Genomic DNA, 26,615 nt, shown 5'->3' with positions numbered 1-26,615 from the left:
GCTTTGATCTCAGATGAGTATTACATAATGAGCTAGTATGCTATGCATACTAGCTCATTATGTCTTTGTCTTGCAGGTGTTAGTTTTTTTGTCTTGTTTTTTTCAAAGTGAATTTACAACCACTTTAATACTGCTTTACAAATGGAGAGGGTGAATCTGCCTAAAAGGAATAGATGGCAATACAAACCTGACAGGTGTTCTAATCCCTCTCCACTCAAGAAAACTAAAAAACTATACTACAGAATAAAGATAAATTTAGATAATCTGTCTTTTTTTTTTTTTTTTTTTTTTTTTTTCTTTCTTTTTTTTTTTTTGCATGTGGTATATTATTATACAACATTCTACCGCATACAAATAAATGGATAAGGCTGCTTTCACACTGGGGCGGGTGGGCGTTGAAGGTAAAACGCTGCTTGTTTTAGTGGCGCTATTCAGCTAGTGGGGCGCTTTTAACCCCTGCTAGCAGCTGAATAAAGGGTTACGTGCGCACGTGTAGCGGCCCTGGTTAGGCGCTCCGGCAGCGTTGCCCATTCATTCCAATGGGGAGGAGCGGTGTATACACCGCTCCTTCACCGCCCCAAAGATGCTGCTTGCAGGAATTTCTTTTAACGTCCGGCCAGCGCATCGCCCTAGTGTGAAAGCCCTCTGGCTCTCACACTGGGACTGCAGGAGAGGTGTTTTTGAGGTGCTATTTTTAGCTCAAAAGCGCCTGAAAATGCCCCAGTGTGAAAGGGGTCTAAAAGGCCTCATTCACACAGGCCTAGTACAGTGCACACAAGTGTGAGGGCTGTCTTTGGGAAGCACAGCTGTTCCGTGCATCTTTCCACATTTTAGTTGTTATTGAGCCCCATTTATAGCCGGTAATTTGAACCAGCCCTTGGGCACTTACAGTGGGGGTTAGTGAAGACTATTGCTGCCACTGCATGGGTAACTTAAATACTGGTGTTACATTGTTCTTGAACAGACCATATCTAGATTTGCACTACCATACCTTGCATTGACAGATGGGGATAGCGAGGTAATTGCCTGAGCTAGCTGTTTTTGATTCTGACCTATGCTCTGATATCTATTCTATGACTTTTCCTTCCAGCTGAAGGAGGATCAGCAGAAACTACTCCTAAGACGAGACTTTGAGCTCCAGAGCCTGGGCCTAGAGAGGAGACTGGAGCAGAAGTTCTGGAGCCAGGAGAAGAATGTCCTAGTGCAAGAGGTGCAGCAGTTCAAGCAGAGCTTCTGCCTGACCTTCATGAAGCTCAGGTGGTTTCTTCAGCGTTGGCGGAAGGGAAAGGTCCTACCAAGCGAAGGAGAAGACTTTCTGGAGGCAAGTGTAAAGCCTACAATGTATGCCCTTTGTAATTTTATAAAACATGCCTATGAGTGAGCAGCTAGGAGCAGAGAGACAGCCCTACTATATAAATCCAAAAAATGGTGGTATGAGGATTTACAGGAGCCGTTGTTGGTATTCCTGTCTCTTTGTATTTTCTTTTGCACAAAATGTTCTAATCTACTATCCATTAGAATGTACATGATAAAGACCTACTGGTAGGTTAATTGGCTCCTGTTTAATTGGCCCTAGTATGTGTATGTATGAATGTATGAATGTGAGTTGGGAACCTTAGATTGTAAGCTCCTTGAGGGTAGGGACTGATGTGAATGTACAATATATATGCAAAGCGCTGCGTAAATTGACGGCGCTATATAAGTACCTGTAATAATAGCATTTGGTCGTTATCGGTTCATTTTAAAAGCATAAATATGTGGAACGTAAAACTGAACTGTATAGGAGCCGTTTTACCTGCAAGTGATTAAAATTGCTGTCCATCCAGTTCTGAGATTTTAAACAGCTCTTCCACACAGTACAGCCAGATACATGACACTACACACAGTTAGGAAATATAGTGCTGTCCTCTCTCTACCTCCATCCTGCTTACTGGACAGTAGAAGATCAGCAGCAGTCTGAGGTCATCCTTCTGCTCAATGTGCTTTCTGCACCTATTGCATGCAGCAGACATGTATAGGCAACTGACATAATTATATTAGGGCAGCTATTCTCAACCAAGGCTCCATAGAACCCTTAGACCCCCTTCACACTGAGGCGGTTTTCAGGCGTTTTAGCGGTAGAAATGGTCTCTAAATAGCACCTGAAAACCGCCTCCCATTCATTTTAGTGTGTCTTTTTTACATTGGGGCGTTTGGAAAAGTCCTGTCTTTGGGGTGGTTTGGGAGCACTGTATTTAGCGCTCCCAATACGCCCTGCCCATTGAAATGAATGGGCAGCGCTTACAAAGCGCCTGAAAAGCGATTCGAAGCGCCACAACACGGGCGCTTTTAAGCCCTTCTTTGGTGTTAAAAACCCCACTAGTGGCTGAACAGCGAGCAGCGCTTTAGCGCTAACGCAGCCCTAGTGTGAAAGGGGTCTTAGGCCCACTTTACACGTGCGGACCATTTGTCCGGTTTTTCATCCATCCAACAGATGTATATCTATGAAACGTTCTGTTTTTGCATTGGTAGAGGATGTAAAAACAACTGATAAGAAATGGATGAGCAGCTGATGAATACTTCATCTGTTTTGACATGACTGAACTGATGAACAGTTTGCATGTGTGAAAGGGGCCTTAGGTTCTTCCCAAAGGTTACTCTGAGCTTCCTTGAGCTGTGCCTGATTGCCCATCCACATCTGATGGTGCCTGCATACTTCCATCCTGCTTACTGGACAGTAAAAGGTCATCCCTCTGCTCAGTGTGATTTCTGCACCCATGCATGCAGCCATATGCATAGGCAACTGAAGTAATTTGGGCAACTGTTCTCAATCAGGTCTCCATGGAACCTTTAGGTTCCTTCAGAAGTTGCTCCGGGTTTTGTCTGATTGATCTCCCATCTGATAGTGCCTACATACTTCTGGAGCCAATGCCTCTTGACCTAGCCAGCTGCATCACATCAATGATCTTCTTAGTTGTCTGTCTGTTAATTGGCATCCCGAACACTGTAAGGGGGCATTCTTTGTACCGGCCACCAATATAAGGCCCCTTTCACACGGGACGGATCCGTGTTGATCCGCCCCGTGTTTATCCGCTGCTCAGCGGGGATCGCTCCGTTTTCCCCAGCTGAGCAGGCAGATGACAGGGCGGGACCCACACACTGTGCAGGGACCGCCCTGTCAGATCTCCGCTCTCCCCTATGGGGGATCGGAGGAACACGGACCGTCTGTCCGTGTTCATCCGATCCGCTCTGCAGACGGATAGAAAAATAGGATTTTCTTCCGTCCGCAGAATCGGACGAGAGCGGAACCGGACAACATCGGGTGTTAGCGGATGTACATCCGCTGACACCCGCTATCCCATAGGGATGCATGTATGTCCGTATTTCATCCAAAAAACGGATGGATGAAATACGGACATACTGTCCGCATGTGTGAAAGGGGCCTAAGGTGCATTTTCCCCACTGACCTCCAGTGCATTGGCTCCCCAAGACCTGAACATGTGTATATGATATTATATATACAGTACAGTGCTCTCCTATAACTTGTAGTATTTAGAAAAATGTGTAACAAAAATGATCTGCGACTGTTACTTTTTTATTACATTGTTAAATAAGAATTTACAAAACCAGCTGCAACCTAGACCTCATTTAGCTGATTGTTTTAATCTGCTGTATGTAATTATACGTGTCATATCTAAGCCCGTCACCGGCTACGCTGTCATGTTAGTGAGTCGGATCTCTAATTGATCTTAAGCAAGCCAATTAGGGAGCTTATGTGTCTTTGAAGAATTATGCAGTAAATGGATATTGTTTTGCTAAATAGCTGAGTAATCACAACATCCCATTGTAATACCAGCTGATAAGTGCAGCAATGACAGCCATTGTGTAGTGTATGGCATTGTAGAGCGGTCCGGATAATATTTTGCATTTAAGCCGTCGCCCTGTATTTTACCATTGTTCTTTCATTGCTAGAGGCTAGTATTTGTCACATGATTGATCACACACACACAGCCCCATCCTCTGCTCCGTGCTTCCTCTTCTTATACATTGGCGTGAATCAGGAACATGAGGCTTTTGGCAGCACTCAATAGGGAGCCATTGGCTCTGCATTACGAGTCAGCCCCGAGGCCTTGTGTTCTGGTTGTGACAGCAGCTGTTATGGATGAAGCTTTACATGTGACTAACCCTGTTTTTCCCACCAAGTATATGCAGCCAGGAATTTATTAGACTAATGTGGATTATAAGAGACACAGAGCTGGATCGGGCTGATAATCTGATGCTCAGAGAATTACAGGAAGGCAACATATGCCATATAAACCAGTGCATAGACAAGTGGCAGGGTAAAAAGGTCAGCTACCACCAAGAAACGTGCATATTTACCCTTCATGGGGGGTTTATGCTTTCAGGGCCTGAGATGTAATAAATAAAGCTATCTCTGTGGGAGAGATTTACTAAAACTGGTGCACACGGAATCTAGTGAAGCTGTGTGTAGTAACCAATCAGATCCTAACTTCAGATTGTCCAATTAAGCTTTGTCAATAAAACCTGGAAGCTGATTGGTTTCTATGCAGAGCTGCAGCAGATTCTGTGTGCTCCAGTTTTAGTAAATCTGCCCCTGTGTGATTTGTTTGGGCAATAAGCAGAGAGGAAGTGGAATTTAAAGAGGAAGTAAACCCTGATGGGTTTTACTTTCTCTTTATTCCCCTGCAAAGTAAAAGCACAATGGGCTAGTATGTGATGCATACATTATGTGCCACTTACCTGCAAACGAAGCCCCCAATGTCCCTGCTGGTGGCCGCATCCATCTTTGCCCCTCTTCCTTCTGGGGCCGCGAACTCCAGCTCTGTGACTGGCCGGAGCCACGTGACATCACTCCTGCGCAGGAGCCACCAGTCACGGCACTTGCGAGTGAAGAAATGGCACGGAGGTCTGTTTCTTCACAGCGCATTACAAGGTAAGTATCTCCTAAATGGCACACGTTTAGGACATTTTTCCACTACCTATAGGTAAGCCTTATTCTGGGCTTACCTATAGCTAAAACTCAAAATCAGAGGTTTACAAACACGTTAAAGCCTATATCAACCCCAAAACAATTACCAGTTTTTAGATGTGGTGGCTGCGTTAGTTTTCTTATTTTGCTAATTAATACCAGGAGCTGCTGCCATACAAACAATTTCTGTCCACGAATGAAAGGCTCTTACTGTATCTGTGATGAAGCAGGTGTCACCCCAGGACAGCATTACAGACCCCTCCCCTGCCCTTCCTTACCTAACAATGTGAGTGGAGGTGTTTTGTAGTCCACAGGAATAGTTGGGAACAAGTAACTTCTAACAGTCAACACAGCCAGAGTGCACAGGAAGTTATTGGCTCACAAGATTTCAGGCAGGGTCAACCGCTTTTTTTTCTTTTTTTTTTTTTCTTTTTTTTTTTATTATACGTCTCAACATAGGAATACTGTATAACAAAACACTTGCAGTGATGTATGTAACAGACCAAAAGAGACATTTGTTAGGGTTTTATATACAGTTTACAGGCATACCTTCACTTTACGTATACTCGCGAGTATGGACACATTGACGTCTATGGAAAATCTTGGTCAGCTTGACATGGCACTGCTCCTGAACCATAAGGTGACAGGGACACCAAACTTGGGGAGCACTGAGAGGGGATACAGGACTACAACATATCCGATTTTCGGGTCGGCCAGCTTGCCTAGGTAATCTACCATGTCATAGTCCTGGGTCCCCTTAACATGCTCCCCAAGTTTGGTGTCCCTGTCGCATGGTTCCGGAGCAGTGCCGTGTCAATTTGACCAAGATTTCCCATAGATGCCAATGTTAAAAACCAGGAGCAGTGTCATGTCAAGCTGACCATGATTTCCAATAGAGCTAGTGTATTTACATGCATTGAGAAGTCAAAAAAGGTATTACTTCACTTTAAGTACATTTTCGTTTTACATACATACGCTGGTCCCATTGTGTACTTTAAAGTGGGGTATGCCTGTAATGAACATTAGTTGATCAGTGTCTGCTCACTCTGTTCAGCACTTGAGCGTAAGGCCCCTTACACACGGGGCGGACTGCAGCTGCGATCCGCTTGCTCAGCGGATCGAATTGGATATAGGCAGGTGTAAACTGAGGTATGTACGTTTACACCTGCTGCTCCATAGGGGAGAATGGAGGTTCCGATCAGGTCCGCCTTCCCTCTTTTTAGGTGGAACCGATTGCAACCTCCTTTCTCCTCTATGGAAACACATACGAATAATTCTCCCCCAAGTACGAGACAAGGCTCTGTCTTGAGGTTCAAACAGGAATGACTCTTTATTTTGAGATCTCACACAAATATATACCGCAGGATGAAACTACAACCTCTCACCAGAAACCTAATTAACATGAGCTAATTATCTAATCCTTTAGACAGCCTAGGTGACTCAGAGATATAAACTTTAGGACAGACTTCATGTCTCCTAGCTCACCGATTATACAATACACATTTTCATACATCTCAATACAATTACAGGGTTAATTAGCACACTGGATGAGAAGCTGTGACAAGTCACACTAGACTAATTTACATTATAGCAGACAGACAGGTGGCTGGAATTGACATCAGCATCTCCTAACAGTATTTGTCCCAGCATTATGAATCGGCCACTATTTCTAATATGGCAGATACAGGGTACATTATTTTCTTGGTCACCCTGCACCCAAACGTGACTCCCGTCACAGTTAACATAAAGACTTTTTTTTTCCCATGGGTCTTCCTTTGGGTCATATACCAGAAGCGGGTTAAATAACCCTAAGCATCTTTCAGCTCAGAACAGAACCAATGCTGGATTGCACAGCATTGGACCTGCATGGGAAAGTTTGAGTGATAGGATAAGTATTGCATTTTTTTTTTTACTTATTATTGCAGGGCTAGAAATGTTTTCAACACTTTGTCAATACGGTGTTGGGCACCAAAATAAAGTGACAGTTTAACAGAGAGATTCCGGCTGTCTGCATAGGAAATCTTTACAGTTTTAGTAAATCGGCCTCCATGTTGTTTTAGTGTTCCTCTAACATGACCATTGTGCCACGTAAAAAAAAAAAAGAAAAGGCGCAGAAACCCTTACATACTTGCATTGGAACATTATTCATGTGGTCCCAAAAGGAGTGTTTTAGGCAATAAATACTAAACCAGAATCAGCTAAATCAAAACTTCTGAATGAATGCTCCTACTTTTACGTGTATGTCATGTGGCCTTGTCTGGACATTTAGACGAAAAAGGGGGCTTCCATCATAACAAATGTAAAGTGTGGCGGTCCCATCCCTTACATACTGAACAATAGAAAAAGGAATCCCCCTTGGATTGGGACTTTAACAGACCACCAACTTTTGGACTAAATATGTTTTATTGATATACTTAAAAAAGACGTAAAAGCGTCTATAACATACAGAATGAAAAATCATTCCATACAAAATTGATACAGAATCACTACCCCATGAGTACATCTATCATTTTCATTTTGTGTATATTCTTTGTTTTGATTCTGTATCAATTTTGTATGGAATAATTGTTTATGGTATATACGCTTTTACGTCTTTAAGTATATCAATAAAACATATTTTTTATTCCAAGAGTTGGTGGTCTGTTAAAGTCCCAATCCAAGGGGGATTCCTTTTTCTATGGTTGTCTGGACATTTGCTCACCTTGACAGATATCAAAGTGAGTAACTAAATCCCAACTCCCCCACTTAAATGACTTTTAAAGTGATTGTAAACCTCCATCTTGTTAAACAACCCATTCAGTTTAAAAAATAAAAGTCAAAACATTTGTGTATAGATAAAATAAACATTATAGATACCCTTTTCCCCTGTTTTTTTTTTTTCTTTATAAGTGGTCACATTCCCTTTGTTTCCTCTGCTCTCAGCTGCATAAGAGCTGGGAGAGAAGAAACAGCAGTACACTGATCTTCCCAGTGAAAGTGGTACTCATATGTCATTACTTGAGTGCTGCAGTATCAGAGTAAGGACTGCCCTCTGCTGCCAGTAGAGATCTCCGAGACATCACTGAACCAGACAGGAGTAATTGGGGTGTGTGTAATAATAGGTGGGGGGTGCTTTAAACCTGGAGTTGGCGTCTATGCCTCATTCATTTCTATATTCAGTGTGGTCAGAGGTTATGTTTGGCTTTAATAAAAGATGGCTGGTAAGTGGGTTAAACTTTGCTTCCTCTTTAGAGAAAAATAAAACTGCTCGGAGATTCCACGACATGCTCTCATCTCGTGGTCTCTGGAACTGGGTCAGGTTTGGGACACGCTGAATGCTGTCTGCCATACTTTGCTCATTTCAGCAAACTGAAAACATGTTCGGCCTTTAGGACATTATTTAAGTTTTTTTTTTTTGTTTGCTGGAAAAGATTACTACGTGTGAATAATTTGATCTGAAGTCTGCATTGTAGTCGAGGAGTTCCAGACAAAACTATGTCAGCAGATGGTTGTATTTGCATTTTTACAATATGATGTTCTTAATTGGAGTCGTTGAGCCACCTCTGCAGCATCACTCTACGTTTTTGTAGTGGATGTTTCCAGGGAGAAATTTTAAAATCCACAATATTCTCCTAATCAGACATGAAGGAAAAAAGTGAGGCTGGTCCTTTGCAGACAGGAATCGAGGAATGGCAGCCATAGAGAATAAAGCAGAGAGGCCCTTTATTTGTAATGATTGAATAATCTACTTTACACCACAAACAACATGTCCGTTGGGCTGTCCATTGACTGCCAAATGTTTAATTGAGAATAATAGATAGATGGACATTTGCTCATCCATGATAGATTTCTGTGTGACACAGGGCAGGTGAATGCAGTGCTTGGTTTTGGCTACCTGTAGAAACACACAGCTCTATGTACGCCTCTCACATGCGGAATTAGTTGCAAATTACTAGATCTTTTAACCACTTGACCTCCATAAGGTTTTACCCCCTCCATGACCAGGCCATTTTTTTGCTATTCAGCACTGTGCTACCTTTAATTGGCAATTGTGCAGGCATGCAATGCTGTACCCAAATGTTATTATTTTTTCACACAAATAGAGCTTTCTTTTGGTGGTATTTCATCACCAGAGAGAAAAACTACTTTGTAACAGCCAATGAACAAAACCAAAAAACAAATTTCTTCATAAATTTAGGCCAAAATGTATTCTTGCTATATGTCTTTGGCTTGGTAAAAAAAAAAAATTATTTTGGTTTGTCTGAAAGTTATAGTGTCTACAAATGATGGTATGTCTGTATATATACCGCAATTTATGCAGCTATAGACGCTGTACTGTAATGACAGTGGTCAGCGACTTATAGTGTGACTAACTGTGATAGGGTGGCAGACAATCTGGCGCTAACAGACAGACATAGGGTTATGAACAGCGCTAGTAGAGATCAACCGATTATTGGCGGCCGATATTCACTTCTTTTGGAATCAGTATCCATCACAAACGTACCCGATATTACTGATTTATAGCTTCAAGAGGTTGTACCGGGGTGATGCCTGCAGGCATCACCCCAGTACCGTTCTTTAGAGCGGACGGTCAGATTTCTTGTAATAACCACTGATGCGGTTCAGCTATTACAAGGAGCAGGAGGGGACATTGCATGAATCTATCCATGGCCGCCGTTGCCACCCCCTATTCAGGCGCCCGGTGGGGGGGAGTTTTGAAGCGCCATAGGCTCTAATAGGCATCAAAAAGGGTGACCTGTGAGCGCTATGCTTGGCACTCGCAGTTCACCCAGGTGTGTTAGAACAGCGAATGAATAGTCGCTGTTCTAACACTGAGCCGCTTCTGCGCCGATCAGGTGCTCAGGTCTGCTACCCGTCACCTGATTGGCTGAAACGACAGGCGCTGTGATTGGACGCCTGACGGGTGTAGAGGACGGGAAGAGACGTATGAAGACACCGCTCACCGCCGTCACCTGTTGCCCCACTGAGACAGGGTAAGTGCCGGGCAGACGGCGAGTGGGCGGGGGGGGGTCACAGTGGCGACGTTAGATGGGCAGAGTGGCAGCATTCAATGTTTTTTTGTTTTTTTTTTCAGTATTTTTTAGTTTGTTTGAGCCCCCCCAGAAAATTTGAGCACCAGCCGCCACTGTTTACAACCCCGCCCCCCCCCCCCCCCCCCTAAAGGTGCCAGTTTAAAAAAAAAAGTAAGTATTAAACGCCGATCTTGACGTTTTGAATACTTTCAAGTGCAGAGGAGGGGTTTGGGGTCTCGTAGACCCCCGATCTTTCCATAAAGAGTACCTGTCACTGCCTATTACTGTCACAAGGGATGTTTACATTACAGCCCTGCCTAAGTTCCCCTTTGCCGAACTACAAAATACATCTGTTATGATGAGGAGGTGGTGGTTCAGGCTGTTCTGTAGTCTGAAAAGCTGTTGGGGTTTCAGTGCAGCAGAAGGAGTGTGATGTCAGCTTACTACAGGAAATGAGGGGCTCACTGGTTTTCTTGTAGATTAAAGCTGGATACACACTATAGAATTTTCTTTAGATTTTTTTTCTTTGGACATCAGAGTCACATGACAAGTCATACCCCAAGATTTCAAATGATAACCATTCATATCTGTGTGACTTCAAGTCGCACCAACTTCAAAGGTAGTCCCTGTACTACTTTGGTCTGAGTTTGATGCGAGTTGAGGTCCATAGACCAAGTTTACACAGGCATTCCCTAAAATCGTGTCAAAAACTCACGACTTTCAACTCGCGGTAGTGTGAAAGGGGCCATAAGGGAATCGAAAACAAAAGTTGTATAGTGTGTATCCAGTTTAAGGCTCCATTCACACTTGTATGACTCCAAAGTTGTGCCGACTTTGGAGTGCAACTTTGATGAAACTTTGGATGGATGCAACTTGGATACTACTTTGGCTTTGACCAGTGATAATGGACAACTGTTGCATTGTATAGCATTCAGGTACGACTTTCATTCGACTTCTGAAGGTTAATTGAAGTCTATGGTTGAAAGTCAGACCAAAGTAGTGCTTGAACTACTTTGAAGTTGCTGCAACTTTAAGTTGCACCTATATGAATGGGTATCATTGGAATTTATGGGGAATGATTTCTCATGCAACTTTGATGTCAAGTCGCACAAGTGTCAATGGAGCCTTATAGGTTTTTTTCTGAACCTGCAGCATGTTCATAAACATAACCTGGTACAATGTACTGAATAAGAATTTTGATAACAATGTGTTTAGCTTTTTTAAATTAGTACATGTTTTTATTCTATCTTCATTGACTTTGAAAACTATAATTTATATAAAGAAAATAATATCTTTCAGTAACAATTCAGTAGCACTGTTTTAAAGCTGTATTTACAACAAATGCATTAAATCTTTTTTTATTAGGTAAACAGTGTGAAGGAGCTTTACATGCTAATAGAGGAGGAGGAATTAAACCTTCCATGTACGGATTACAAAGCCTGTGACGGAGAAAGTTGGTCGCAGAACATGGTAAGTTGCAAATATTTGTGTTTATTTAAAACTTGAAAGTGATGGATTTTCCTTATTACTTATAATACATTGTTAAATATTATGTTAAAAAAGGACCCCTGTGTTCCTGTTTTACCTGTTTGGCTGGGTTCACACTTGTGTGGGTGCGGAAATCACATCTGTCTCTGCACCCGCAGCTAAAACACGCTGGTCTTTTACAGACGCTTGGGGTGTTCATTCTTACTGGCAACCCCACACATCTAAACACACAGTGCATTTGCAGTGGCAGGAAATCGAATGGTGCAATAGCCTGCGATTTTAGAAAGGCGCAACCTTTTTTGTCCACAGGTACAGCAGCCTATTGAAGTGAATGGGCCGCTGTGACCGCACAAATGCGAGCTGCACCAAATGCATAGGTGTGACCCAAACCTTATAGTTTTTCTATTGCCATTGCTTATTTTATATTTTGATTGATATTTTTTATCGCACAACTGGTTACATTTCAAAACGCCAAGAAAAAAAGGAAATCTAGTGGCCAAATTATAGCTATGACAGGTGCAGGTTGCTATGGAGATATATAGATATATAGATATCTATCTATCTATCTATCTATCTATCTATCTATCTATCTATCTATCTATCTATCTATCTATCTATATATATATATATATATATATATATATATATATATATATATATATATATATATATATGAGAGAGAGAGAGATTTTATATATCTATAGATATATATATATATATATCTCTATCTCTGTGTGTGTGTGTATATATATATATATATATATATATATATATATATAGCTATCGATCTCTAGCTATCGATCTCTAGCTATCGATCTCTAGCTATCGATCTCTAGCTATCGATCTCTAGCTATCGATCTCTAGCTATCGATCTCTAGCTATCGATCTCTAGCTATCGATCTCTATCTATATCTTTAGATCTCTCTCTTTCTCTCGCTCGCTCTTTCTTTCTCTCGCTCTCTCTTTCTTTCTCTCGCTCTCTTTCTTTCTCTCGCTCTCTCTTTCTTTCTCTCGCTCTCTCTTTCTTTCTCTCGCTCTCTCTTTCTTTCTCTCGCTCTCTCTTTCTCTCGCTCTCTCTTTCTTTCGCTCTCTTTCTTTCGCTCTCTTTCTTTCGCTCTCTTTCTTTCGCTCTCTTTCTTTCTCTCGCTCTCTTTTTCTCTCGCTCTCTTTTTCTCTCGCTCTCGCTCTCGCTCTCGCTCTCGCTCTCTCTCTCGCTCTCGCTCTCTCTCTCGCTCTCGCTCTCTCTCTCGCTCTCGCTCTCTCTCTCGCTCTAGAGAGAGAGAGAGAATATATCCATGGAAATAACCTCTTAGGCCCCATGTCAATGGATTTTCATTTGCATCAAGCAAGTTTCCCATACAAGTCTATGGAAATGCAAAACTTGCTTGAAGAAGCTCAACTACAGGTCATGTGAATGAAACAAATCGGATGGCTGCACTCCCACACTATGCAATTCTGGCTTTATTTGAACTTCACATTTTCCATAAAAACATATGAGCTTACAGCAGGGTGGATTTAATTGAAATCAAGTCAATTTAAATCACTAGTAAAAAGGCTTGATTTAAATTCACTCTTAAAAAGAATGTGCGTGTTATACGCCGATAAATACGGGTATATCTAAAGGCAAAACTTTTTTTTTTAGGATAGAGGAGAGAGGGATTACAATGCTTACTAGTTTTTATTGCTGTCTGTGCTCCTGCTAGGAAGATTCAATCTCTCTATTTGTCCTGTTTACCATTGCCATTGAAAGTGAAAGTAAAAAAATCCCAAATTATTATTATTATACACTATTTATATAGCACCAACAGTTTACGCAGCACTTTACAATGTATAAGGGGGACAGCACAATTACAGTACAGTTCAGTACAGAAGGGACAGGAGGGCCCGGCTCGTAGAGCTTACATTCTAAAGGGAGGGGGTGGTGGTACAAAAGGTAATAGATGTGGGGAATGATTTGATGGTGGTGGCTCGGGGACAGTTGGTAGGTGGGTGTGGGATCGGCTGTTGTGTTGTCCCCAGAAAAGTAATAGAGGGGAAATCTTCCAATGGGGACTCTAATTCTGATGACCTGGGGGTCCCCAAGGAATTCACTTAATTTGCAGGGATTTCTTCTCACTTCCTGTTTAGTTATGGGAGAGGAAGTAAAGGGAAATCTCCACAATGGGACACAGATGACGAAAAAAAAAAAATCTGACAGGGGTTATAACCCTCCCTTGCTCTATCCAAAATGAAAAAAAGTTTTGCCTTTTTAGTTTTATTTTAATACCAGACTGCCAAAAAATAGGATAAGCAGTGGACGAGTCTTATAATGTGGAGCCCAGACTGTTTATGCGTTATCCTCTCATGTTCTCCTTTTACACTTTGCAGACTATCGAGTCCATGAAAAACCTTACGGACGTTAAGCGAATTCTCAAAGACCTTTGTAATGAGTTACAGGAAGAAAGAAGAGGAATGAACGAACTACAGCAGCAGTTTGCAAGAGCAAAGGCAGCCTGGGAGATGGAAAGGACTGAGCTGAAGGTTAGTCTGGTCCTCAAGGCCTGAAACGATGATCTGCTTACTCAACAGGGCCAGTTGACAAAATTGCTCCAGTTTCCATAATTCAGCTCTGCACTCATAATCATAAACACTTTTTTTCTATCATCTATTCCATAGCTTCTGTTTTGATTTTTATACAGTCTGAGAAAAACGAGTAGGCTGCCATTGCTGACCACCTTCTGAATAGTACCTGGTTGTCATGCTAACCCAATAAAAATCTGCTTGTCGAAGCCATGAAAAGAACAGAGTGCCCTAATGGGTTTCACAACATAAACCAGCAGCTTTTGTACCTTTTTAGTGTTCTGTCAGCTCTCAGCCTTTTCACCCAGCAGAAGGTTCTTACAGCAGAGAGAGAGGCCAGAGTGTCAGTCAGGATTTCATCAGAGGTCACCTCTGCAGGGGGATTAATACAGGAGGCTGCTCTGGGGGCCAGGTACATTTTTCATGCTGATTACAAGTTTATACATGAGCGTTTGTTTTTCTCTATACTTTTAATAAATTGCTGTAGCGAAGAGCACTATGGAGTCCTGTATTGTTTTTGCGCTTACTTCCACTTAGTGGTGATGAGCGCTGGAGGGGCGGTGGTTGTATGCCGGGGAACCATATTGTCATACGTGTGCACTACATGATCTTTTTCTATAGGGGTCCAACTGATGAGGTGAGGGTCCAGCCACTTGAGCATGGATTGGTGTAGGCATACACGAAGAGGAGTGATTTTTGACACACTGAGGCTCGGTTCAGATTGGTGTGATGTGGGAACCCTGCAAATCCACTGCAATCACACCTAACTCGCAGGCAGTTCACAATGTCCTATGCAGACCACTGGGAGTGTCAATACAAAGTTAATGACACCCCCAGATTGGTTCGCATATCGCAGTGCGAGCTGTCAATTCGGAAAGGAATCGGATCGCATGGGTGCCCTAAACTCACTTTAAACATTTTCTTTGCTGACAGTTAACAAGGTAATGGATTTAGCACAAGCTCTCGCCCTCTGTCCGAAATAACCCTTTCCTCCAGAAAGAGCTGAAGTGAAACCTCCACTTATGTCCTATAATTAGTCCTTCAGCTCTGTACAGCTGACAGCAAGTCTGGAGAGCGGTGATTGACTGGCCGTTCCTCTATGAGGCCCGAAGAGCAGCCCCTCGCTCTGTTATTACGAGCTTCTAGATCTTTGCTCCAACCCCCCCACCCCCACCCCCCCACAGCTCGCTCTCCCTACACATGCTTTACATAGTTTATGTAGAGCTTGGGATTACTTACCCCCCTCTGTAAATAATGTAGACCAGATGCATAAATAAAATGCGTCTCACAATCTGTGTTAAAAAAACATGTATGTGTATACATTTTATGTACAATGGCACATTACTAATTTTTAACGTAATGAATTTGTAGCGAATCAAATAAAACAGAAAAATTCTGGTAATATGGGGCAAAAGAAAATTCCATTATCTGCAACTTTTTTTTTTTTTTTTTTTTTTGTGTATGACCTTTTTTAGGGCTGGGTTCACATCATTGTGAATTGGATGCGGGTTCCCCTGCTTGTCTTGCAAAACGCTCTCAAACTAAGGTTTTACTGTATAATGTTTGGGGGTAATTTTCTGGCAAAAAAATACTGATTTTATCTTGTTCGCAACAAGTGTCAGAAAAAGACTTATGCTATGTACACACGGTTGGATTTTCCGACGGAAAAAAGTGCGATCGGATTGTGTTGTCGGAAATTCCGATTGTGTGTGGGCTCCATCGGACTTTTTCCGTCGGAATTTCCGACACACAAAGTTTGAGAGCAGGATATAAAATTTTCCGACAACAAAATTCCGATCGTGTGTACACAAATCCGACGCACAAAGTGCCACGCATGCTCAGAATAAGTTAAGAGACGAAAGCTATTGACTACTGCCCCGTTTATAGTCCTGACGTACGTGTTTTACGTCACCGCATTCAGAACGATCGGATTTTCCAACAACTTTGTGCGACCCGTGTGTATGCAAGACAAGTTTGGCCCAAAATCCGTCTGAAAAAATCTGACGTATTTTGTCGTGTGAATGTCCGACCGTGTGTACAGGGCCTTAGTCTTCAAGGGGTTAAGGCGAACTTTATTTTTTAAAAATAACAAAAATGTTATACTTGCATGCTTTGTATAATGGGTTTGCACAGAGCAGCCCAGATCCTCCGAATGCCCCCATAGTAAGCCGCTTGGTATGGGGGGGCACTCGTGTGTTCGCTCCCAAGTCGGCTCTGTGATGTCCATAAGGCGTCCCTCTCTACTGGCTGTGATTGGCAGCTGCAGGAGCCAATGGCTCTCACCACTGTGTCTGAACCAATGAGGAGAGAGAGAGCGCCTCTGTTATTGTACACATCAATGGATCGAGATCGGGTTCAGGTAAGTATTTAGGGGTGCTAGGGGGAACTGCTTGCAGAAGATTTTTTTATGCATTCATGTAAATAAATTGTCTTTAGAACCACTTTAATGTTTTCATGGTATTCATAGCTTGTTCAGTGTAATTATTATTATACAGGATTTATATAGCGCCAACAGTTGCGCAGCGCTTTACAATGTAGGGAGACACTACACCAACAGTACAATTCAAAACAAGAGAGTTAGAGAAACCCTGCTCCTGGGAGCTTACAATCTAAGAGGAAGAGGCTGGTGAAACTGATGAGGGGAGTAGTGTATTAATAATACATGTTTCTTTATGGGACCAAGTTCATATCTGCCAGTATCTACCCAAGCAGACTCCAGTGACCTAAGTAGCTTGTAGCAAATTCTGCATTTACAGGCAAATTGTCACCCGCCCTGTATGATGTCCCATTTAGAAATGTGCAATGGCACGCGGTTGCTGGAGCTCCCCATCCAACGGCTTATTGAACCACTTCTACACTCTTGCGGTGATGTGTGACACATACTTGTGCTGCGGTCATTACGTTCATCGTAGATGTGGTTGGAAATCTGATATTCATTCCACAAGTAGGAGAGGCCCGGAAACGTGATCTCTTTCCAAGCAATGACAGAGTTAGGAAGATGATAGCCATTCATTCAGTGGGAGAGGCTTGATAAATACTGCGGGAGTGACAGGCCGGACACAGACTAGAGGTCACCAAACTTTAACAGAATAAAACCAAAAGGATCAGTGCAGGCACACATGCAAAATGATGTTCCAGAACTTCAGACTTTCAAAAAGATCTGACATAATCTCTTCTACCTGGAATTGCTGGATGGCTTATAGAGATTTAACTGTATTTAATGCAGATGTAAACCTATTATGGAAAAATTGCAAACAGAAGAGGCATTAAATAAAAACTTTGGTGCCTTAGATAGCATTTGCATGACCGTTTTTGCAAATGAGGTTTAATGTTGATGAATGTAAAGTTATGCACTTGGGGGCTAAGAATATACATGCATCATACATGCTAGGGGGGGTACAACTGGGGGAATCCATAGTGGAGAAGGATCTAGGGGTTTTGGTAGATCATAAGCTCAATAATAACATGCAATGCCAAGCTGTGGTTTTCAAAGTGAGCAAAGTCCTTTCTTGTATAAGGAGAGGTATGGACTCCAAAAGAGAGATATCTTTTTGCCCCTGTACAAATCATTAGTAAGACCTCATCTGGAATATGCAGTTCAGTTTTGGGCACCAGTTCTCAAAAAGGATATTGGGGAACTGGATAAAGTGCAGAGAAGAAACTGATAAGAGGCATTGAGCTGCAGGTCAGCTCAGCTATGAGGAAAGATTAGAGGAGCTCAATCTATTCCCACTTGAGAAGAGGAGATTAAGGGGGATATGATCACCATGTATAAATACATGAGGGGTCCATATAGTGAACTTGGTGTTATTCACTGTAAGGTCATTGCAGAGGACAAGGGGGAACTCTACGTCTAGAGGGAAAAAGATTTCCAAATACGGAAAGGTTTCTTCACAGTAAGAGCTGTGGAAATGTGGAATAGACTCCCTCCAGAGGCGGTTCTGGCCAGCTCAGTAGATTGCTTTAAAAAAAGGCCTGGATACTTTCCTAAATGTACATAATATAACTGGGTACTAACATTTTTAGAGGTAAAGTTGATCCAGGGAAAATCCTTTTGCCTCTCGGGGGATCAGGAAGGAATTTTTTCCTCTGCTGTAGGAAATTGGATCATGCTTTGCTGGGGTTTTTCTCTTTCCTCTGGATCAACTGTGGGTGAAGGATTGTGTATATGGGATTGTATTTTTTTTTAACTAGATGGACTTGTGTCTTTTTTTTAACCTAACTATTTAAGTTTTCTGGAGCCATGAGTAGGGAGTGCATGTCATCCCCACATCTCAAAATGCATCCCTCTCCTCCTCCCATTAGCCAAATAGGTTTTGGGGCATACACAAATTGCTGTCATCACCTGCACACCATCTGACATGTCAAATCGGACAGGAAAGAGGGAGTAATGACACTGGGAGGGGAGAGAGAGGGCAATTCAGCAGTAACTGACACAACATGACCACATTCTCTTTACATGCAGCTGTCCTAGTGCTCTGTTACAGGCACTTGGTTTAGGGTCAGGCAGGTGTTCAAACAGAAGCAGTGATAAGATGTGTATAAGGGTGCAGGGTGCAGCAAAATAAGTGAAGTACCAGAGCATGTGCTTCTTATAACTCCCAACAAAAGAGACACCTTTTAGTATTTAGGTAGAGAGCATTCCCCTGCCAATCCCCAAAGTACACAGACCTTGAAGAATTAGGAAATGATTGGTTAATCCCACAAATGCTTTTCTTTCACCACTCCTATTCTTTTGTTCTGGCTCAACACAAAAAAATCGTAAACATAATTAAAAATGTTGATTTTATTTTTTTTTTTTCTTGGCATTTTTTGTAAAAATGCATTTCCACTTCACGAACACATGCGGGCAAAAAAAAAAGTGACGATGTCTATTTACTAAATTTTTATAAGTTTTATCTGCCTAAAGAAAAATATCCCACTCTTAAAGCGGTTGTAAACCGCTGAAGAATAAAAAAAACAACAAAAAAACCTGTAAGACAACAGCATAATGTGCTAGTATACATCACATACTAGCACATTATGAAATAACTTAAAACAAAGCCCTTCCAGTGGCGGCCGCTCACCACTGAGACAGCTGACATCTTCCCCCGGTGTTTCTTCTGGGTTCGCAGCCTCTGGCGCTGTTAGTGGCCAGAGCCGTGATGATGTCACTCCCGCGAAAGCCTCCGTTTCCGTGATGGGCTCTGAAGGTCTGGCACTGTAAGCCCTTCAGAGTGCATCCATTGATGATGTCATTGGCTGCATGTACTCTGAATATCTCCTAAACTGTGCAAGTTTAGGAGATATTCACAGTTCCTACAGGTAAAGCTTTTTATAGGCTTACCTGTAGGTACAAGTGGTTTAACAGAGTTTACAACCACTTTAACAATCACACCTTATTCATATCAGTTTTCAGCAGCACCTACTGTATTACCAAAAGTATTGGGACGCCTGCCTTTACACGCACATGAACATTAATGGCATCCCAGTCTTAGTCCGTAGGGTTCAGTATTGAGTTGGCTCAACCTTTGCAGCTATAACAGCTTCAACTCCTCTGGGAAGGCTGTCCACAAGGTTTAGGAGTGTGTCTATGGGAACGTTTGACCATTCTTTCAGAAGCGCATTTGTGAGGTCAGGCACGGATGTGGACAAGAAGGCCTGGCTTTTGCAGTCTCTGCTCTAATTCATCTCTAAAGTGTTCTATCGGGTTAAGGTCAGGACTCTGTGCAGGCCAGTCAAGTTCCTTCATCCCAAACTCTCTCATCTATGTCTTTATGGACCTTGCTTTGTGCACTGGTGTGCAGTCATGTTGGAACAGGAAGGGGCCATCCCCAAACTGTTCCCACAAAGTTGGGAGCATGAAATTGTCCAAAATGTCTTGGTATGCTGACGCCTTAAGAGTTCCCTTCACTAGAACTAAGGGGCCAAGCCCATCCCCTGAAAAACAACCCCACAATATAATGATGTTATTTGAATGGTACATTTATTATAACTGCTGAGCCATTGGATCAAATACAAAGGTGGGACAATTGAGGAGGAATTTGGTTCCAAATGATGGACACATGGAGTTTTGGTTTCTTGGTTTTGAGGGCGAATCAAACCTACATAATTGTGGGATGGTTTGCACAGGAAATGGAGTTCTATAGTCTCAGGTCACAGCAAATACATTTATTTTTCAACATCAGCATTGTAACAACAATACAAACAGTGTCATTTGGCAATTCAATAATAAGCTTACTTGAAAAGTCTCCTTTCATGTTGTGAGTTCTGCCTGTCTGCTGGCCATCTCCTTTATCAGCTTTCTGAATTCCCTGCATGCTTTTGTAGCTTCTTCTCTGTTCTTTACTTTTTATTTCTAAGGACTACATATTCCATGGTACCTTGTTGCCTGCAAGCAGTGATTTCTGTATTGACTCCGCCTCCTAAAAACTCCTCCCCTCATCGCCTCTGTAGTTCAGAAGGCAGGCTCCGTGAAATGTGTGACACAGCAGCGCCTACATACAGGGCATAGTGCATGTCACAGAAGTCAAAGAAGTGAATGTGTGGTGATCTTCACAAAGTTGACAGACTTCAAGACCATTCAGAGTACTAGGAGCAGGCTTAAAATAATTGAAATAAAATGTGGAATTGAATACATGATTTCAATTTTAACCGTAGATACAATTTAATCACTGTGACTTGGTGTTAAATTCCAAGGCCTTTTTGTTATCTTGAGGTCTTGTCCTCTTGGGCCACTTTGAAGGTCTAGTATCAGTTGATTATGTATTTTTCTAGGACAGGTCCTGATGTTTTGGCGGGATCCTTTGCCGATAGATTTCCACTGTGGTAACAGATTGTCCTGTGTTACAGCTGGAGTCTAGTAAACATGGTGCAGACAGAAACTCTCCGGATATTAAAGCTGCTTTGAAACGGGAGCGAGAAGAGCACCAACATCTTCTGGCAGAGTCGTACAGTGCGGTCATGGAGCTCACCAAGCAGCTACAGGTCAGCGAGAAGAACTGGGGGCAGGAAAAGGAGGAGCTGCTGGCTCGCTTCCAGGAGGAGCGCAAGAAAATAGAGGAGCAAGTAAAAGGCCTGCAGCAAGACCTGCAGCAGGTGAGAAAATACTGAGGCGGCATTGGGGCCTCAAACTTCTTGTGGGACTGTACAAGTAGCGGGAAGCAGCCCTCTGACTGATAGGATCATTTAATGCTCCAATAATGTGTGCTACAAACTGCTGATGCGTGTATAGCCTACACCAGGGGTCTCCAAACTTTCGAAACAAAGGGCTGGTTTACTGTCCTTCAGACTTTAGGGGGGCCGGACTGTGGACAGGGGGGGTAAAAAAAATTACATAGCACCCCTATGGTCAGGAGGAGAAGGAATAGTGTACAATCCTTGGTATTAGTGGGAGGAATAGTGTCCCATTGTTGGCGTAAGTGGGATGAATAGTGCTCTATCAGTGGGAGGGATAGTGACCCATTGATTGTATAATTGGGGAGGAATAATGCCTCATCGTTTATCAGTGGGAGTGCTTTGGTATATAATATACAGTATACAACAGTTTAAAAGATATCGCCTTTCACAAAGTAACTGAACGCGGACTCAAAAGAACGTTTCTATTCATTCAGAACAGTGAAAGATTAAAATGAACTTCAGGCAAGCAGCTCAATACTTAACTACATATATGGACTGTACTGTATAAACCTTGTTTTTTTTTTTTCTTCTTTTTTTTTTTTTTTTTATTTGTGCGTGTTTTGTACAAATTTGAAAATAAATTCAATAAAAAGTAACTGTTAAAAAAAATACATATATGGAAAGTGTTTTAACTGGCAAAGGATCTAATTCTGTGCAGCCAGTCTAGTGATTCATGGTAGACAGGGACAGTTAAAGGATAAGTTCTTGATACAGTGGAGTGGCGCTATCTCTGGGCCGTTCTATGTAAATTTGGGTTTTATCCCCGGTTTATTAAGTGGGTTCGGCTGCTCTGTCATAACCCTAGGGCCAGGGTGCAAACTAACAACTGTCACCCTCTTTTCCCCTGACTCGGGGTACCAGGCAGGTCTGTTCACTCTCTCTGGGCCTGTTTGCGTTGGCAATGGAGCCTTTGGCAGCTCGCATTAGGTCTGCCTCCTCAGTCGAGGGCATCCAGGTGCGGGTGATGATAGAGAAGATCTCCTTATATGCAGATGATACCCTCCTGTTTTTAAGGAACACCTCTCTGTCTGCGGCCCTCCAAATTATTTATACATTTGGGTCCTTCTCAGGTATCTGGGTCAATTGGGGAGTCACTCCTGTTCCCTTGCACATCTCGGGTCCCCTTCCCCAAACTAATACCCCGTTGGCTTGGGTCACTGAATTTAAAAACCTGGGCGTGGTGGTGCGTGCCCCTTTGTCCTCATTCTTTGACCTAAATCTCTTGCCGTTACTCAGGACTTTCTCCCAGAAGTGTGTGGCCTGGAGGTCTCTTCCTCTCACCCCAGTGGATAGAGTGAATCTTATAAAGATGGTCTGTTTACCTAAGTTTCTATACCTTTTTCATAATTCCCCTCTTTTGCCCCAGCTTCTTTCTTTGATAAATTGAATGGCATTATATTCTCCTTTGTGTGGAACAGGAGGCCTTCACGTTTGGCCATTTCCACTCTCCAGTTGCCTCTCGCACAGGGGGACCTGTCGCTACCTAATTTTCAAGTTTATTTCTGGGCGGCAGTCCTGGTGTGACGGTAAGGTGATGGTTCTCCCAGCCTAGAGATAACCCTGCTGTAACTCTGGAGGTGGCTATTATGGGATCGTACTCCACCCTTATCCCAATCTAGTGTTCCTAGGTGCAAAGTCTCACTCTGGAGTTACGAACCTGATGCGTACTACCATCTCGGTGTGCATAGGGCTAGACCCCGTTATTGGTCTCCCGGGACGTTCTCCCCTCCTATTCCCCTTTGGGGTAATCCAAACCTTCCACATATGAAAAGTGTTCCTGATCCTCAAGTGTGGGCTACTAGGGGGATAGTGAGTCTCAAACATGTCTCAGATGGCAGGCTGCGCTCATTTCCCGACCTTAAGGCTGCGTATGCTTTACCACAGTGGATAATTTTTAAATAATTTCAGCGTCAATGTGCTTTTCATAGACCGTTCCCACCCTCTCTCACCTTGGAGTTGGACCCAGTGGAGGAATTACTCATCACCAAGATAATAGACAGGCCCCTGTCGTCTTTATACTTCCACCTCTCTATAGCCCCTACTGATAAATTAGAAAGGACCTTTGGTAAATGGCAGGTAGACCTTCCCGGTTTGATGGAAGAGGAATGGGAGGATTGTTTGTATTCTTTTGTTACTAATATGATATTAACCAGAGATCCTTTCCTCCAAATTAAATTCTTACATAGGGCCTTTCATCCAACGGCTATGAACCTCGCGGTTCCAGTATCTTGCCCTAGGTGCGGTGCACAGGTTGCCTCCTACAAATCTAACCCTTGAGTCGGATCCCAAGTTTATGTTGCTAAACGTTTTTGGTGCTCAGGATATAGGCCGATATACCAAGTTATTTTTAGGTTATACCACCTTCTATGCATGGAGAGAAAGATTTCTTCATTGGAAAGATGCTACACCACCCACTATCCAAATGGCACTGTGTTTTGAACTTTGTTCTACCGCTGTTTAAGATTACTTACCTTAATCGGAACTGTCCGAATTTTTTTTTACAAAATCTGGTTGGGATGTATAGATGCCTGGGGCTCTACGAGTGCAGATGTACCTCCACTGGATCGCGATGCTTTGCCCTGATTTGCATTTACCCTTGTGTATCCATGTCCGTTTAGGCCCCATTCACACTAGCGCGTTTTTTGATGCATTTTGCATTTTGCAGAAATGCACGGGAATTTTTTAACATGGGTTCCTATGGAACATGTTCACATCAATGCTTTTTTGTATCTCAGCGTTTTTGGAAAGGGTCGGGGACTTTTTTGCATGCAAAAAGCAGCGTTTTGCATGTAATGGTTTTCAATGGACAAGCATCAAAAACGCAAGTGCTGCGTTTTTGCAGCGTTTTTGGTGCGTTTTTGCCGTTTTTTTGTTTTTTTTTTTTTTTTTTTTTTTTGTAATTTTTTTTTAAGACTGTAAAAAAAAATGAAAAAAAAAAAAAACGCAAAACGCAAATCGCGGCAAAAACGCGGCTCAAAAACGTGGCAAGCATGAAAAAAAAACCTCCAAAAACGCTCAAAAGCAACATGCATAGGTGTGAATCGAGCCTCAATACCCTTAATGGGTTAGTACTCAATGCTATTCTTTGTCTTCCCCCCCCCCCCCCCCTTTTCCCCCCTGCTGGACCGGCCGAAATTCGAACCGTGTATGGCTGGCCTTAATCATGGTTGCTATTCAGGTTACTATACTTCACCCATTGCTCCTTTGCATGTGAGTTTCCCTTTATGTAGCAATGTACAAAAGGTAAATAAAGAGTGAAATGCAGTAATCTGCCAACATGTATTTGTGTGCTGTTGGTTACCCCCCCTCCCCCATAATCAAAATATGTCTTAGAAGGTATCTATACTTCTTCATGAAGCCATCAGCCAGTGTGATACTGTCACCATACTTTGACAGTCGCCCTTCCTCCCCCAATAAGGATAATCTGCGCTTAGTAACCCCTCCTGCGGCTCTCGTGCTTCCGTGTGCCGGTATTTTCTACCCAGCAATAACCTAATTTGTGTTTTGGATTAGATTGGAGTAACCTGCATTTGCCAAATGTATTTAAATCCCTGTCGCCAGCGGCACAAATGGATCCGAATCCCAGCGTTGCTTGATGTGAAATTCTTTATGGCTGCCAAGGGGAATAATATACGATCAGGATTGTGGAGTTAATAATACCGTTCTCTTCCACCCTTTTATCTGCTCGGGTAATAGAAGCAGTAAGACTCATTGAAACATTTTAAAACTCATTAACGGAAAGCTCTATAATTAGAAAATGAACCTTCGAGGTGGGGGGATGGGAGACGGTTGTGTTACGTTCCATACCTTCACAGCAACTGTCCCAGTGCCCCAGATCTAGAGTAATGGAATCTGCTCACTCACATGCTACAATACAGAATAATACTTATTTTAAAATCTTACACTTTCCAATACATACCTGTATAGGTGTAAAAATGGAGAACTCTGACAACATAGCTGATGAGTACAATGAACAGTGTGACTATTAAATTACTGTTGCTTAACCACTTAAGCTCCGGACCATTTGGCTGGCCAAAGACCAGAGCACTTTTTGCGATTCGGCACTGCGTCGCTTTAACAATTGCGCGGCCGTGCGACATGGCTCCCAAACAAAACTGATGTCTTTTTTTTCCCCACAAATATAGCTTTCTTTGGGTGCTATTTGGTCACCTTTGTGTTTTTTTTGTTTATAGCGCAAAAAAAAAAAAAAAAAAAGCGTCAATTTTGAAAAAAACGCATTATTTTTTGCTTTATGCTATAATAAATATCCACAAAAAATATTTTTAAAAAACTTTTTTTTCCCCCTCCGTTTAGGCCGATGCGTATTCTTCTACATATTTTTGGTAAAAAAATCGCAATAAGCGTTTATTGATTGGTTTACGCAAAAGTTATAGCGTCTACAAAATAGGGGTAGTTTTATGGCATTTTTATTAATAATTTTTTTTTTTACTAGTAATGGCGACAATCGGCGATTTTTATCTTGACTGCGACATTATGGCGGACAGATCGGACACTTTTGGCGCTATTTTGGGACCATTCACATTTATTTTTTTTAACAAGAAACGCACCATTCATATTTATACAGCTATCAGTGAGATTAAAAATGCATTGATTACTGTGTAAATGTGACTGGCAGTGAAGGGGTTGACCATTAGGGGGCAGTGAAGGGGTTAAGTGTGTCCTAGGGAGTGATACTACCTTTTGGGGGGAGGGGGCTGGGCTATGTGTGACACGACACTGATCACCGCTCCCGATTAGCTGTGGTCAGCGTCACATCAGCATTTCCCCATTCTTCCTCTCCATAAGACGATCGCGGGTGTCCTCGCGGACATTGAGTCCGCGGGACCCGCGATCACACTCACCAAGCTCGCGGCGGGCGTGCGCCCGCAAACCGCTTCTTAAAGGGCAACATACAGGCACGTTAATATGCCTGTACGTGCCCTTCTGCCAATGTATATTGGCGTGAGCCGGTCGGCAAGAGGTTAAAGTGGTTGTAAACCCTTCTATACAGGTGCAAAAAATTTGAATCTCATAAATTCAAAGTGAAACTCTTATATTGTATACATTCATTACACAGTGATATATTTCAAGCATTTTTCTTTTAATGTTGATTATGGCCTACAACTAGTGAAAATCCAAAATTCTGTATCTCAGAAAATTAGAATATTTTGAAAAAGTTCAATATTGTAGACTCATGTTGTGACACTCTAATCAGCTAATTAGCTTGAAGTCACTGTTAGGCTTAATTTACATGGGACATTTTAAAACCTCCCCTGATTGCTGCGTTTACATGTCGCGTTTGCGTTTTTTGGAGCGTTTTAATTTTTTTTTTTTTTTTTTTCACATAGTCAAAAATGTATCTCCATTAAAAACGCCTGTAAACAAAATGCGGCCAAAGGCGAGTTTCCACGTTTACACGCGTTTACAAG

General features: G+C 42.4%; 1 protein-coding gene across 4 annotated transcripts in view; it reads left to right on the top strand.

The window, feature by feature from the left end:
• Positions 1-26,615, top strand: part of MTCL2 (microtubule crosslinking factor 2) — a 168,601-nt gene that overhangs the window by 121,987 nt on the left and 19,999 nt on the right. For all 4 annotated transcript variants that reach the window (XM_073606601.1, XM_073606599.1, XM_073606598.1 and 1 more), the window contains 4 exons: positions 1,091-1,321; positions 11,347-11,451; positions 13,837-13,989; positions 20,860-21,105. In XM_073606601.1, the coding sequence (XP_073462702.1) occupies positions 1,091-1,321; positions 11,347-11,451; positions 13,837-13,989; positions 20,860-21,105 (735 nt within the window). The remainder of the gene's footprint in view (positions 1-1,090; positions 1,322-11,346; positions 11,452-13,836; positions 13,990-20,859; positions 21,106-26,615) is intronic.

This window comes from Aquarana catesbeiana, linkage group LG12 (genome assembly GCF_042186555.1).
Source record: "Aquarana catesbeiana isolate 2022-GZ linkage group LG12, ASM4218655v1, whole genome shotgun sequence".
Taxonomy (NCBI): domain Eukaryota; kingdom Metazoa; phylum Chordata; class Amphibia; order Anura; family Ranidae; genus Aquarana; species Aquarana catesbeiana.
Note: the sequence above shows the minus strand (reverse complement) of the source record. Positions and strands in the feature narration are given on the sequence as shown.